Source organism: Symphalangus syndactylus, chromosome 6 (assembly GCF_028878055.3).
Source record: "Symphalangus syndactylus isolate Jambi chromosome 6, NHGRI_mSymSyn1-v2.1_pri, whole genome shotgun sequence".
Taxonomy (NCBI): Eukaryota; Metazoa; Chordata; class Mammalia; order Primates; family Hylobatidae; genus Symphalangus; species Symphalangus syndactylus.
Window position 1 is genome coordinate 140549212 of NC_072428.2, and position 15548 is coordinate 140564759.

The window sequence follows — 15548 nt, forward strand, 5'->3', positions numbered from 1 at the left end:
ACAGAACTCTGGTCTGAGGCTGGCTCTCCTCTCCAGCAAGGGTCTCGCCTGAGCCCCAAGGGCATCGGGACTGGTGACTCACCTATGGATGGGGGCCGGGGGCACAGGACACACAGAAGATGAGTTCGTGGGCCAGCCCTGAGCCCCGTGCCCCATTCTCGCCTGGCCCAAGAGAGCCCGCCACAGCCTCCCCCATTTTGCAGCCAGCGGAGCCATTCACACAATCACCTTCTGTTAATTCTATCTGCAACATCAATTAAATTGTTTGTAGAAACTAATTGAATGTGGCTTAATCACACATCTTAATAGCTTTCCACGCTCTGAACTCGTTGTTAATTCCAGTAATAAAACGAGATGAGAACGCTGGCTGGGTAATTAGCGAGGAGGCTGGGGAAGAAATTGCTGTTTGATGGTGGGTAATAAAGGCAGCCGTGGTGACCGCTCTCCTGAGCAGCCGCCACCACCACCATGCTCCCCGTTCTGCTGACGGAGGGAAACGCTGCTGCCTGTCTGAGGTTCCCATCCCTGCTGATGCTCCTCAAGCTTCTCTCCGCTCTCCTCCGGGCCCAGGCTCCAGGGTTGCCTGGGCACGAGGGCGCGGAATCCAGGGCTGTGGGTGCCGGCCTGTCCTGGGAATGCGGAGTGTCTGGCTGGTGCCGTCAGAGATGCTGAAGTTGGGCCGTCCTTTCCCCTGAGGCCAGTTTCTGGCACCTTAGCTCTGAACAGAGTCCCCCTGTGCAACTCTTCTTCTTGGCATGGGGTCAGCTTTTCCTGCCATGTCCCAGCCTGGGCATCCCAGGGCTGTTGTGGGGCCTGAAAACTGTTGCAGCTGCTGTGACCTCCTTGTGAACTAGAGCAGCCCAAGCCCCTCCCCTAAGGAGGGACTGCAGCTGTGCCTTTGGCCCAGCCAGCTGTTGACTGTTGTCTGTAGTAGCCGATCTAAGATGTGATTGTGTACAGGGACTGCCGACGGGAACCAGGGACGGGAAGCTGAGTCTGTGGGATGCAAATGGAGAGGGGGTGAGGCAGTGAAGTCATTTGAGTGGACACTGGGCTGAAAGCAAGACAGAGGGCCGGCGGGGCCAGTGGCGTGCAGCCCAGTGTGCTGGAGAAGGATGGATGGAGGCACGCTGGGAGGGCAGGAGGGGCTCCTGGGTCTGCTTCCTTCCCAGCCACCTTGGCAAGGCCCCAAGGTGTGGGCAGAGTCCTGCTCCGCCAAGTGCGGGCCGAGCGGTTGTCAAAGAGGTCCTGCCTGGGCAGGAGGCTGCTCACTGACTCCTCGGTTATGTCATTCTGTGGTTCTGGGACAATGAACAAGACTTTAGCACATGTGTGCTTGGGGCCAGGCACTTGGTACTGTCCCTCACAGAGAACTGGGGTGGCAGGAGGGCACAGGTAAGCCCAGGGCTGCCAGGAGCAGCAGTGGCAGGGAGTGTGGGCTCCTTCCTGAACACACCTTCTAGGCGTGGCTCCTCTGCTCTGGTTGGTTACTCCCCTGGTCCTCTTCCTGAAAGGCTGTCTGCCTGGGAAGATGCCATAGCCACCTTGAGCATGAAGGTGACTGCAGGCTCGGCGAGACCCACAGGGCTGGACCTGGGCAGGGAGGCCGCGTGCTGATGCCAGGCCTTTCCACCATTCCCCTGATGACACGGAGCTGTGGGTGACGTCCAGCCCAGCCACAGAAGCGCAGGCGGAGGCTGGTGTTTGGCACCTCTTTCCTCCGTCTAGCTGGTCACCTCCTCACCTTCTCTTAGTGACCTGGGACCAGGTGACTCCTTGTCTACTTGATGCCCTCATTATTCCTGCCAGAGGGAGCCCTGGTGAGACTTCCTGCCCTTCCACTGCTTCCCAAGGGGCAGCAGGCCCCATGGGCTCTTTTCAGCAGAGGACAGTGTCGGTTTTCCCTGGAGCTAACGGGGTGAGAAGACAGAGCCAGCCTGGCGGGAAAGCAGTCTGATGTCGAGTGGTAAAGGTGAAGGCCAGCCTCCTCAGGGTGGGAGGACCGTGTCTGGGAAGGCTCGTCGCACAGCTGCCCTCAGGATGCAGACATTCCAGAGGTGCTCGTGGAGGGGAAAGGAGGAGCGGCTTTATGTCCAACCGATGTAATTCAGTCAGAAGTTAAATCTGGCACCACCACGCAGGTTCTTCTCTCAGGAAGGGGCATAGACCCATGGAGAGGAATTTGTGCCACTTTACCCAGGGCATTGGCTAGGAATTGCCGTGGAGCTCAGGGACAGTGACAGGGACAAGGAAGCAGGAGGCAACAGGCTGGGACAGCCCTTAGGACAGTGTCTGATACTAAACACTTGTCAAACAGTTTAAAGGGAAACCTCTGGAGGAGAGGCTGAAAGCAGGAGGCCCAGCGGGGCTCCAGGCCAGGGAGCGGCAGGCCCCCACCCTTCCTCCCTGCACTCGGCCGTGGTGTTCCCTAAATGATGGGGGGAGTCCAAGCACAAAGGGGCCCCCCATCTCCAGGGCCCTGACTTGAAAGCAGGGTGAGTCCCGGGCCCAGGACAGGCTGGAGGAAGCCTGTGCACAGGGCACAGGCTTGGGAATCTGAAAAACCTTGGCTTGAATCTGACTCTGCTACCGTTTAATTGTGTGTTCCCGGGCAGATAAGCCTTTCTAAGCCTCAGTTCCTTCATCTACAAAACAGGCACTGCCTCCCTCAGGTGGTGAAGATTACACGAGGTTATACGTGGAATGTATAAATACACTGCTGTAGGATGGTAAATACCCTGCACACGACAGGCAGATGACATGACGGCGGTGACGATGACTGCCGCCAGGGAATCGGTGGTACCCGTGAGACCACCTGTTGCTGTATTCCAAAGTCCAGCAAAAAGAATCAGAGGCTTCCTTTTAAACTGTTCGACAAGTGTTTATTATCAGACACTGTCCTAAGGGCTGGGACTATTCTAGGCTTTAGAAGGTTCTTTAGAAGGTGGGGGCTGCAGTGCTTGGTGGCCACCCTGTCATCCATGTCCCCGAGTGTCTCCGCTCCCCTCCTCAGCCAGGGGCTCTCCCTAAATCCCAGCCTGGCCCAGCACTTGGCCTGCTTTGTGCTGTTGCTCCGAAGCTGTTGTTCCTGAGGGCCTGAGCCTCAGCGCTTAGCCGCCCCCAACTCTACCTCCCTCCTGGCAGAGTCCCCCTAGAGCTGCTTTGAGCACCGTGGAGATCGAGGTGTAATCCAGACTCAGAGACATTCTGTGGCTTAGAATCCTGCTTTTCAAGATTGGAGCCTTCCCTCTCCTCCCACAGCAGGGAGAGACCTAGGAGTTGCAAGATTCAGCGCTGGAGTGACTGCTGCTAACCAGTCTTCATCTGTCTCTCCCACCCGGCCTTTAGGATTACATGCAGAACATCCATGGCAAGGAGATTGACCTGCTGCGGACAACGGTGAAAGTGCCAGGGAAGCGCCTGCCCCGAGCCACACCTGCCACAGCCCCGGGCACCGGCCCCCGTGCCAACGGGCTGTCCGTGGAGCGGAGTAACACACAGCTGGGTGGGGGCACAGGTGAGGCGGCTGCTGAGGTGGGGGCCTGGGGGTGGCTGCCTTGGAGCCAAGGTAAGCAGGCATTCTGGGCTTGGCTGCTTCTCAGCCTGGGCACAGGGTGCTGGCCAGCATCACACTTCAAGGTCATCTCAGCCAAAGACATGTGCCCTAATGCAGCCCTAGTGGAGTTAGTTGAGGTGGCAGCAAATGTCTAGACGAGCAGTTGATCTGGATGTCAGATGGGGCCAGGTAGTGTCATGTTTGGGCAGTGGTGCTGGTGGTCCTAGGCCCATCTCTGCATCTGGACCCGAGGCAGGCGATGGCTGCGGGCAGTGCCTCTGGGTGCATGGCTGGCATCTCAGCCAAGGTTGACATATGGAGATGGGGGAGGCGGAAGGGGACGGAGCTGTCTGGAGTCAACCTGGTGCATATTCTCAGGCCTGAGTGAGAGGTGGGATCTCTGCTCAGAGACGACTGAATTTAGACAGGAGCTGGAGGCAGGAAACTCCAGTGAAGAGCTATTGTGTTCTTGCCTTTTCAACTGATAGTGCTGGCTCAGGTGAAAGGCCTCCTGTCCCCAGGGACTCCCTTCCTAGTGCCGCTTCACTCCTCCTCCTTTGGGCCCCCAGGCTCCGTGCTCTTCCAGGATCCGTCCTTCCACACTCGTTTCCCTCGCTTCCAGAGCCCCTGGCTCCCGACTGCTTTTCCCGGAGACTTTAGTATCCCCGATGTTGTCCTAGACCATTGGATCTCATGTTCCCTGGGCCCAGTAACAGCTGCCCCAAACCCTGCCCTGCTGGTGCCATTCCTGTGCCCTGTCCCAGCAGTCAGCGCCTGGCAGCACAGGTCTGCAGCTGGGTGAGTCATCTCCCTAGAGGGCCTGTGCTTGTCACAGTGAGGGGAGGATGTGACAGACTTAGTGGACAGGTGGTTGGGGATACGAAGTCCCCTGGAATGGATGGGAGAGACCCCAAACAATAAAGAATTGTCCCATTCACAACGCTGATGGGACTCTGCTGAGAAAGCCCAGGTTAGAGGGAAGGAAGGCACAATGATGCCTCCAGGTGTGGTCCTTGTTGGAGGCAAGGCACCTGAAACAGGTGTGCTGGGCCCACTCTCGCAGAAACACCGCGGACCAGGCCGAAGGCAGGGGAGTGGCCAGGGGGAGGGGCCTGACACAACTGAGATGTGCCTTATGCAGTGGATGTCTCTGCATCAGGCCCCAGGTCCTCAGCAGCTGTGAAGTAGAGATTATTGTCCCCATTTTAATGAGGAAACAGAGGCTTGGCGTAGCTAACAAACTTGTCTGTAAATTCCACGGTAAGTGGGAGACCTAGGGTTCAACCTCATTGTGTCTGACTTGAAGAGCCATGTTCTTTCCTCTAAGCCACCCTGAGCTCAGAAAGGAAGCCTGTGAGGTGGATGGAGGGAAGGAAGGACGCTAAGGAGGAGAAGGCCAGCCACCACCCATCGTGGGGCTGTGCCAGTGGGGGACCTTGAGCCTGCTGTGGGGTTGTACTGGCCTGATGGCAGGTCACATGCAGTCTTCAGTGCCCTGCCCAGAGAGCAGGTGAGAGCTGCAGGGAGCCCTCTGGCACCAGCCCCCAGGAGCCCCTTTGGTCAGCTTGGGGTTTCTCTTATCATTCCAAAAATGAGGAGCAGGCCCAGGTGAGTCCCTTTCCTTGACGGCAGGGAGCCAGAGGACAGCTGGGCTGTTTCCCTAGAGCGAGGGAAACGAGAAGACGCTGTCCTGTCCCGTTCCTGTCCCTGACATCCCTCACACCTGGGAGCGGCAGTGGCATGGAGGAGGCAGCCCCGTGCCCTCACTCCTGTAATGACAGCGCCCACACGCAGGAGCTCGCGGACGGTGCCCACCCAGCCCGCGTCCCGCTGCCGCGTGCCGACACCGACACCGACCCTCATGCACACTCACACATGTCTCTCACTCACCGGGCGATGTTAACATCTCATTATCTTTGTTACTGTAATTACATTATCCGCTGCTTTATGCAGAATTATCCTCCGAGGACTAATTGATGGCTCCATGTTTAATTCATTAATCATTAGCATCAAATTCGACAATTACAGTGCACACTGATTGTGGGATTGCAGGCGTAATGAGGGGAGAATTAACAAAGAAAAGGGAAAGCACTTTCCCTCCCTCAGGATTTTGGGTTGGGGGCTTGGGGAGGAAGTTGGGCCTGTAATGTCTTTGGATGGGGCTAGGGATGAGGGGGAATACGATTTGGAACCTGGAAGGGAATGAAAGCAGGGGTGAGGAGAAGCAAGGTGTCTGAGAAATGAGGGACCAAGTGTGCATCCTGGAAGGTTTCCTGAGGCAGGACCTGTGAGGGCGGAGGACGGGAGGTGGGTAGGATTCTGAAGAGGCAGCATCTACGTGTTTCTTCGGGGCCTGGAGATGGAGACTGGCCTGTAGCCTCCGTGCTGCACATATGTGACTAAGCACTTACTATGTGTCTGGTCCTGTTTGGGGTGTTGTGACAAATACAAGAGGAACATAAAACTTGCTCCCTGCCTTTGGCGTCATCCCAGCAGCAGAGCTGTGGCACCTTAGGCCATTCTTTACCTTCCAGCTGCTGCAGCTCGGTGCCACCTCCCCATAGACTTCCTCTCAGTCCCACCGCCTGCAGGGCTGGTGTGAGACCTGGCGCCTGCCCTTCCCCTGGCTGGGCCTCTGCCTGCTGTCTCCAGCGTTGGCCAGCTCCAGGCCCCTTCTCTGCTTTCCCACTAACCTCCAGCACCTGGCTGGCTCCTCCGCTTCAAGGTTCAAGCACCTCAGGTTTGGCCCCCGTGTTCTTAGACCTCCTAGGGCCGTTTCCTTCTGGTCTCAGTCTTGGGTCGACTGAAGAAGGGGAAGGAAGCTTAGGTTCTCAGTGTTCCAGCTCAGGCTTTGTAAGTGTCACAGGCCCCTGAGGCCCCACGGCTGTTCCCAGAATCTCTCCAGCAGGGTCTCAGCCAGAGAGTGAGGTGGGAGAATTGTGCGGTGCTCTGTCCTCCCTCCACTGCCGGCTGCCGCGCCTGCCCCAGCCTTAGCTTTCCTAGAGCCGTCGGTTCCCCTTGGCTCTGCCATTCTTCCCTGATGGGAAATGAAAGATTAATTTTCTCCAGCCCAACAGGATAATTACTAATACTAATTAGACATAATTACTTGAATTTGATACACTTATTTCTCGTCAGAATGGCAGTAAAGCTGAGGCAAAGCAAATGGCATATGTGGACTAGAATGGAGGGTGCAGGGGCCCAAGCCAGGAGGGGCCCCACAAGGAGCACTGTGGAGATGGGTGTCAGCACCACCCAGCTCGTTCCACAAGTTGGGAGATCTCTGATGCTGAGATCCCCCCGCCCCGCTCCTGGACCACAGTGAGGGGACAGAGCTGTGGACTTTTCTGCTCACAGAGAGAGAAGGGCGTGAAGATCTGGGGACAGGCTGCCTCCGAAGGCACACAGGGTCCCTGCAAGGCCTCTGGCTCTCCCAGAAGCTGGCCCGCCACCTGACGAACCCAGTGCCCTGCTGGAATGTCTCAGGCTCTGCCCTGCAGCCCTATTTTTAGGATAGTATCTTTGAGAATCCTCCCCTGCCCGGCATCCCTTCCCAGTCTGACCCTTCCCGCCCCTAGGTGCCCCCCACTCGGCCAGCAGCGCATCCCTGCACTCTGAGCGCCCCCTCAGCAGCTCGGCCTGGGCTGGCCCGCGCCCTGAGGGGCTGCACCAGCGCTCCTGCTCCGTTTCCAGCGCCGACCAGTGGAGTGAGGCCACCATTTCCCTGCCCCCAGGCATGCAGCACCCTGGTGAGTGGTGGCTCTGCTGCTTCCCACCTTTTCTGGGGCCCCAGTGACAGAGAGGAGGGGAACCGGGCAGCATTCTTGGCTTGGGAGCCTGCAGTGGGACAGTGTCCAGGCCAAGGGATGGGGCCCAGCTGGGCCCTCCTGGGCTTGTCAGAGAGACCTTGCTTCGGGGCTGGTACTGACGTTGTCTTGGAAGCAGAGTAGGGGCACTGTCCCTTCTCCAGCCTCCACGTGCAGCCCTTTTCCCCAGATCCCTCGTCTGCCTGCAGCCCTGCCTGGGGCCGGCGCTAGAGGCCCGCCCTCTGCAGCTCCTCCTCCCCTTCGTCCCCAGGCGGCGCTGGTGGCGGCTCCCGCATCCCCATCAGCCCCCTGCGCAGTTAGCTCATCAGCCTCTCGGCAGGGGGACGGGGAAGCGGCTGAGTAGGGAGGTCGGAGGCTGGGCGCTCTAAGCCATGTGAGCCACGTTCCGAAGGCAGCAGCATCTCGCCCGATACTGTGGAACAGGGGTCCCTGTGGAGTTGTCCTGAAAGGTCGTTTTCCACCTGTGCTGCCCCCTCAGATAGGCCTCCACCCATCCTAGGTGGGTTGGTGACTCCATCTCTCCCGTCTGCCCCTTCCACCTTGTTTCCAGGGCTCTTCCGTTTGCCCCTTTGTTCTCTTTCTGTCTTTGCTTTTCTTCTTTTGACCCTACTTCTTACTTTCACCATCGACCACAGATCCCATCAGCAGTTCTGAAGGCTCAAAAGGCCATGGAGCCAGCTCTCCTCTCCTGTCCCTTGAGCTTTCCATGCCCTTGTCCTGAGTGATGGTGTAATGACAGGAAGACCCAGGGTGCCCCACTGTCACCCCAGCCATGGGTGCTCTCCCTAATTGCTTTCCGAAAGGCCTTCCCTGAGTCCTCCCAGTGGAGCCCTGAGGCCCAGCCTCTGAGCTGCCATGACCTCAGGAGCGCGGGCTGAGGGAGGAGCTGGGCGGTGCCAGCACAGGGATCTGCCCCACCTCCCGATCCATGCCCAGCCCACCCCTGGGGGAAGTGAGCTTGGAGCTCATGAGAAGGGGAGCCAGGGGCCCTTCCCTTGGGTCACCGGTCCAGTGGCCTGTGCTGGCCTGCGTGAGGGCCCTCTGTTGAGTCTGGAAGGAGGAAGGCAGGGAGGGAGGGAGCGTGTCTGCCTCTAATGAAGTTTGACATTTAGTGGTGAGCGCCGGGCGGGGTGTGGGAGACGGAGCTTGATTAGCGCGCTCTAATTGACAGTAATTAGGCAGCTCCCTGATTGTTTCTAATTCTGCTATTAATTGTGAGGAGCGGGGAGTGTGATTGAGGATAAATTTGGTGCGGAGCTGCTGGGGCTTCAGCTCCCCGTGAGTTCCCTGGGCTGCCTTCCACCCCTCCAGGCTGCAGAGGCAGCTTCCTCCCTTTGCCTCCATCCTGCTCTGCCTAAGTTTCCTACTCTCTCTCTCCACGTTTTCCTCCTCCAAGGCTGGGGAGCTTTGGGACTGGGAAGCCCAGGCAGACCTCGCCTAGAGAGAGGTGTCCGTCTGGCTCTCCTGAGTGTGGCCCAGCTACAGTTGGCAGGACTGGTCCTCTCCTCCTCCCAGTGCCCTGCGCCCCTCCCCTCCTCTGCCTCCCTTCCCACACTTCTCCAACTCTCCCCTCACCAGCCAGTGGCCCAGCTGAGGTACTCAGTTCCAGCCCCAAGCTGGATCCTCCCCCATCTCCCCACTCCAACCGGAAGAAGCACCGGAGGAAAAAGAGCACCGGGACCCCCCGACCAGACGGCCCCAGCAGTGCTGCTGAAGGTTAGGGGGACCCAGAGGGAAACTGGGCACAGGAGGTGGGCAGTGGGACTTGGGGATAGTACCCTAAAAGTAACACCTATTTTTTTTTTTTTATTCAATGGATTAAGCACTTTCTAGTAGTTGCTAATCAAAGTAGTTCTACAACTTGGTAATCTAGACCTGGTATCTTAGAAAAGTTCTTCTGCTAACTGAAACCCTTTCTGTTGAAATGTGGGCTTACTTCATTTATTCTTAAAGAAGGTAAAAGATAGCAGACTGCTACATCAATAGCTCCTCTAAGACATTCGGGCAAGACCTGTGTTTTCTGTCTCTTGTGTCATCCCGAGTTTAATAAAGTGCTGGGTACTTACTAGGTGCTTAATACATGTGTACAGATTGGCTGAGTCTCTCCTTAGTTTTCCTTAGGCTAAGGAATTCCAGGTCCTGAAGCCTTCTTCCATAGGACCTTTTTCTTCCTCTATTAATTATACTGCTGCTCCTCAGATTTTCCCCAAAGTATCTTCAAAACCTCCCTCTTCTTGGTGATTGGAGTTTCTTTGCTCCCAAATAAGTTTAACTTCTATAGACTCATAATTTCTCACTTCTGCTCTAATCATCAGGGTAGACGTATGGGTCAGGGGAGCAGAGACACCTAGCCAACCTGTGACACAGTGATGCTTAGTACTTACAGCGTGGGGTCTCCCTTCTGGTCCAGCAGACTGAGCCCCACAAATGATCATGGAGATCACGTAGTTCGAAGGCTGTGGTTGAAAGCAAGGTGAGGCGCAGTGGTGGTGCCTGGGGAAGGAGGCGCCGGTTCTATTTCTGGGGGAAGGCAGTTCTGCTAACAGTCCCTGAGAGCAAGGGCCTAGCAGAGGAGGAATTCCAGGGGATGTCTGTGTCACTGAGGTGAGGCTGCCTGGGGCCAAGATGCAGTGAGGACTTACAAGCAGGGATGGCCTTGGCAGAACTGGGGTTCACCCTGGGGCCTTACCGCAGGCACCTGTGCTGTCTTTCCAGCCCCCGGGACACAGTCACACTGCTTGTTAGGAATTGTTCACCCATGGGGCGGTGACCATTGGGAATGAGATTCATGCGGCTGTCTTCTGGGGCCTGGGGGACCAGAGCTTGGAAGAGCTTCACCACATTGCTTGGGGTCACAGTCCAGCCCTCAGTGCTTGTCACTACAGATGCCCTCAGGCCCCTATTTGCTCACATACTGCAGGTCCTGTAGAAAACCTCTCCTCCTCTCCCCCATCCACTTGCCCTTCCTGCCTGTCTATGCCATGGTAGTGGGGGAGGGGCCCAGCTCCCAGGAGTTCCACGCTGACGCCGTCAGGAATATTGGGTTTAATGAGCTGCAAAATGAGGCGGCTGCAGCTGACATGTACGGATGGTGCCCATACCCGCCTTCCCCCACCCTCTCCCAGTGTTTGCCTCCTAGCACCCCGTCGCATCCTTCTCCAGATACTCAGCTTTTTCTCTGGGAAGCACCCCTCTCTGGTTTCACACCCATTCCCGGCAGTGCCAGGGGTGCCAAGATCTTGCATCCCCCATCTGTTTTCACTCAAGCTCCACAGGTGGTTAGGAATGAGGACTGGGAGCTCACACTAGTCTTGCGAGTTTACTCTGGCCTCCCCCTGCAAGTTGTCCTGGAGTGTGTGGCCTTGCAGCTGGGGAAGGATCTAGGGGAGGACCTTGCCAGTGGAGCAGGGTAGTGAGTGGAGTTGTGGTGATAGCATGCCCTGGGTGTGCACGCAGGCCAGGAGCCCTGATGGCATAAACACCCCCCCAACAGAGGCAGAGGAGTCGTTTGAATTTGTGGTGGTGTCCCTCACCGGGCAGACGTGGCACTTCGAGGCCTCAACAGCAGAGGAGCGAGAGCTGTGGGTTCAGAGCGTGCAGGCCCAGATCCTTGCCAGCCTGCAAGGCTGCCGCAGCGCCAAGGACAAGGTGGGTACAGAGTGACTGGGTCCACACAGAGCACCTGGCTGGGGTGGGACTGAAAGGTGCCTCATGACTGACCAACCGCCCCTTGTCTCTCCTGCTGTGTGACAGACTCGACTGGGGAACCAGAACGCAGCTCTGGCTGTGCAGGCCGTCCGCACTGTTCGCGGCAACAGCTTTTGTATCGACTGCGATGCACCCAGTGAGTGCAAGGCTGGTGGGGCTGGGAGCTGGGGATGGCCCAGGGAAAGCTTCGCAAGTATCAATGAGCAGGGAAGAGGGCAGGGAAGACTTCCCTAGTTGTCCCGCGCTCTGGTGGCCTGCCTGCTGTCACTGTATCGTTCTCCTCTCCTTGCCTAGATCCAGACTGGGCCAGCCTGAACCTGGGTGCCCTGATGTGCATTGAGTGCTCAGGCATCCACCGACACCTGGGGGCTCACCTGTCCCGGGTGCGCTCCCTCGACCTCGATGACTGGCCGCCTGAGCTGCTGGCTGTCATGACTGCCATGGGCAATGCCCTCGCCAACAGTGTCTGGGAGGGGGCCTTGGGTGGCTACTCCAAGCCAGGGCCTGATGCCTGCAGGTGAGCGGATGGTGCCCTGGAGCTGGCCAGGAATGGGGGAACTGTTGGGGGCTCCCAGCATGGGCAAGATTGGAGTGGCTGTGATGGTATTAGAAGGGTTAAAACTGTCCGTTGCTCTGCTTGGCAGTTGGCCCCTTGGGGGTGCCCCTCCTGCTCTGGTGCCTGTCACTCAGGCGCCTCACAACAACGGGCCCTTTCTGAGCGTTATCAGCAGGTCAGGGGCCAGCAGGAGGCGCATGCGCAGGGCCCCTATCACGGTGTGGTGCAGAGCGCCCACTCCGGAGCTCTGAGATGGGGAGAATGGGTGGGAGATAGGGGAGTGCATGGCCCCCCAGTGCAGGCCCCCACCCGCTTTGTTCCAGCACTGCCAATCCAAGAGAGTTCAGACGGCCAGATAAGCTGCAACACGGGCCTGCCTGGAATCTTCCTGCCCTCTCAGCCCCCACATCCCCACTGTCCCCAGGGGGCCTCCCTTCAGTGTCCCTTCCTTTCAGCTTCTCCCACCCCCCTTTCCATTACCCACTGCCCCTCTGTGTGCCTGGAGTTTCCAAGGCTTCTCTCCTCCCTTTTTTGCTCCATCTCATCTTCTCACTGTTTCTTCCTTGTTCCCCTGGGTGCTTGCTTCCTTCCCTGCCCACCTTCCTGGCCCCACCCATTGCTCGGTGTCCTTCCTTGGCTCATGCCCTGATGGGCCTGTGGTTGCAGAGAGGAGAAGGAACGCTGGATACGGGCCAAGTATGAACAGAAGCTCTTCCTGGCCCCACTGCCAAGCTCAGATGTGCCGCTGGGGCAGCAGCTGCTCCGGGCCGTGGTGGAAGATGACCTGCGGCTGTTGGTGATGCTCTTGGCACATGGCTCCAAAGAGGAGGTGAACGAGACCTATGGGGACGGGGACGGGCGGACGGCTCTACATCTCTCCAGTGCCATGGCCAACGTTGTCTTCACGCAGCTGCTCATCTGGGTGAGTCACGTGCCTCTAGCCTGCCCTGACCTCACTCTTCTTAGCCTTGTTCTTTGAAAGCAACCTCTTCTTTCCTCTCCTACAACCAATCTCCTCCCATGTCATGCCAATTGTGAACATGTGTTTTCTCCTACAGTATGGGGTGGACGTGAGGAGCCGGGACGCCCGGGGCCTGACTCCACTGGCGTATGCTCGCCGGGCTGGCAGCCAGGAGTGTGCAGACATCTTGATCCAGCATGGCTGCCCTGGGGAGGGCTGTGGCTTAGCGCCTACCCCCAACAGAGAGCCTGCCAATGGCAGCAACCCCTCTGCTGAGCTGCACCGTAGTCCTAGCCTCCTATAAGGCCCAGGAAGAGGGCAGAGGGGCCAGAAGGACTCCATGGCCCGAAGACCCTCCTCCCTGCAGGCACTGTGGGAACAGACACAGAGATGGAGAAGCAGGAACATGCTGAGAGGACGAAGCAGAGGAAATTAGGGAGGAGAGTCAAAGGGATCAAGGAGAGTTGGGGATTTGAGCTGCAGCAGAGAGGGATGAGGGATTTAGCCCTCTGCCCTAAGGTGCCATTGAAAAGGGACAGGACCCTTCGGAGGTGCCTGTGAGGAGAGGGGAGCAGGACCTCTCCCTCCTCCAGATCCCTGCCTCCTAGTGCCAGCCCTTCACATGCCTTCATCCTGAAACAGGAGGAGGACGGCACAGGTTGGGGGTGCTGGATGAAAGAGACGAGGGGTGATCTGTGAGTCCCATGTAAACTTTGTACATTGGAATATTTATGTTTATGTACATATTTGATGTGTGTGTGTATGATGAGCCAATAAACCAGACTGTGTGCGTGGCCTTGTTTCCCCCTTTTACATCGCTGCCCTCCCAAGCACGCCCCTCAGCTCTGCTCTCTCCTTATCCCTTTCTTCTCATTGTTTGCCATGTTCTAAGATTTTCTTCCCTCTGTTCGCCTGGGTCCCAGGTGGTCATTCCTCAGCCTATGTTCATTGCTTTCTTTCGGCCTTCCCTTGGCAGGATGTGGTTGAGTTTTCGGCAGCACAGCACAGGGCCCCTGACGAGAGGACACAGAGTTCTCTGCTTCCTACTGGGTGCTGCCTCCCCCACCTTCAGGCAGCTTTTTTTTTTTTTTTTTTTTTTGAGACAGAGTCTTGTTCTGTCGCCCAGGCTGGAGTGCAGTGGCGAGATCTCGGCTCACTGCAACCTCCACCTCCTGAGTTCAAGCGATTCTCCTGCCTCAGCCTCCCGAGTAGCTGGGATTACAGGCGCCCACTACCATGCCCAGCTTATTTTTGTCTTGTTAGTAGAGATGGGTTTTTTCCATGTTAGCCAGGCTGGTCTCGAACTCCTGACCTCGGTTGATCCACCTGCCTCGGCCTCCCAAAGTGCTGGGATTACAGGTGTGAGCCAGCATGCCCAGCCATCAGGTAGCCTTTCCAGCTGCTCTCTTCATTTGTCATCAGTATTCTATGTAGTAAGCTTGTTGCCACACTCTGTACTGGCCAGAATGCACCCAGAGAGAGGGCGTAAGCATTGCCCCTTTCCTACAAATCTGGGAACAGCCATACAGCAGGAAGTCCAGGGAGATACTTGAGTCAGTACCCTGGAGAAGAACTGAGGGTGCCGCAGGTAAGTGGCAGCACTTCTCTCCAGATAGCTGTATTACAGCATAGACTGACTTGTGCCTGGGCTTTGCTTGTGAGGAAAGGGGAGGAGGTAGGTGGTTGACACAAGAATGGCTGCCCTAACTCCCACCATCTTGCCAAGCCAAGCTAGGGGCAGAATCCAGAGTTCCTGCTTTTCCTTCTGTCTGAATCCCTTAGTCCAGAAGGAAGACCTGGGGGAAATGCTTCTCCCTGCTGGTTCTGAAAGGATGAGAACTTGCTAAGTTAGAGTCCTGGCTCTCTGAGGAGTCTGTTGCTGTCCCATTCCTGGACCCACGTTACTGGTAGCCCTTGTCTTCTCTTTTTCAAAAAAAAAATTCCCACAGGCCGGGTGCGGTGGCTCACACCTGTAATCCCAGCACTTTGGGAGACCAACGTGGGCAGATCACGAGGTCAGGAGTTTGAGACCAGCCTGGCCAACGTGGTGGAACCCTGTCTCTACTAAAAATACAAAAATTAGCCGGGCGTAATGGTGGGCGCCTGTAATCCCAGCTACTCAGGAGGCTGAGGCAGGAGAATCGCTTGAACCCAGGAGACGGAGGTTGCAGTGAGCCGAGATTGCGCCACTGCATTCCAGCCTGGGTGACAGAGCAAGACTCCATCTCGGGGGGGAGAAAATTCCCACAGACCTGACATAGGCCCTTTCTAAAGCACCATGAGTATATGTTGGGTGTGGTGGGCTGGTGTGTTGTGCAGGTAGGCAAGTAACACTCTTCAGAGAGGAAGCCAGGCTTTATTTTCTCAGCCCACAGCCCCTTTTGCAAGGCTGATACAAACCTTACATATAGATAGGGCAAAAGAGAGACAGGGCCATGGGTATGTGTAGGAATAGTCCCCTGGGCTCCAAATACCAGCAATAGTCACCTCCAGATTCCCTGTGGAAAACAAGCTGTTTCGGCTGGTTGAATACTGCTTTGAATGGGTTAGGAGGCTTCATAGGTAGAGCCAGAAAACCCCTGCAGGTCAGGGCCTCGGTTTGAGCTGCTTCTCATCTGTGGCCTTCCTGCCCAGGTGCTCTCTTGCCTGCCACCACAGGGGGACACATGGCCACAGAAACTCTGCTCCAGCCCTGCCGGAATGACAATGGCTCCTGTGATCCTCAACCTCTGCCTGGCTTATCTACTAAAAAGATCTAACCGTGGCCAGGTGAGGTGGCTCATGCCTGTAATCCCAGCACTTTGGGAGGCCGAGGCAGGCGGATCACGAAGTCAGGAGATCAAGGCCATCCTGGCTAACATGGTGAAACCCCGTCTCTACTAAAAATACCAAAAAAAAAAAAAAAAAAAAAAAAAAAAATTAGCCGAATGTGGTGGCGGG

The 15548-nt window shown here is 56.9% G+C and overlaps 1 protein-coding gene across 7 annotated transcripts in view; it reads left to right on the top strand.

Moving 5' to 3' along the window:
* AGAP3 (ArfGAP with GTPase domain, ankyrin repeat and PH domain 3) overlaps positions 1-13404 on the top strand; it is a 59694-nt gene extending 46290 nt beyond the window's left edge. For 4 of the 7 annotated variants that reach the window (XM_055284571.2, XM_055284572.2, XM_063642362.1 and 1 more), the window contains 8 exons: positions 3349-3517; positions 7135-7305; positions 8962-9099; positions 10877-11031; positions 11137-11227; positions 11386-11608; positions 12314-12569; positions 12706-13404. In XM_055284571.2, coding sequence (XP_055140546.1) covers positions 3349-3517; positions 7135-7305; positions 8962-9099; positions 10877-11031; positions 11137-11227; positions 11386-11608; positions 12314-12569; positions 12706-12912 — 1410 coding nt within the window. In that variant the 3' untranslated portion in view covers positions 12913-13404. The remainder of the gene's footprint in view (positions 1-3348; positions 3518-7134; positions 7306-8961; positions 9100-10876; positions 11032-11136; positions 11228-11385; positions 11609-12313; positions 12570-12705) is intronic. The other 3 variants (XM_055284574.2, XM_055284578.2, XM_055284573.2) reach the window with 2 other exon arrangements.
* The last annotated feature ends 2144 nt before the right edge of the window (positions 13405-15548 follow it).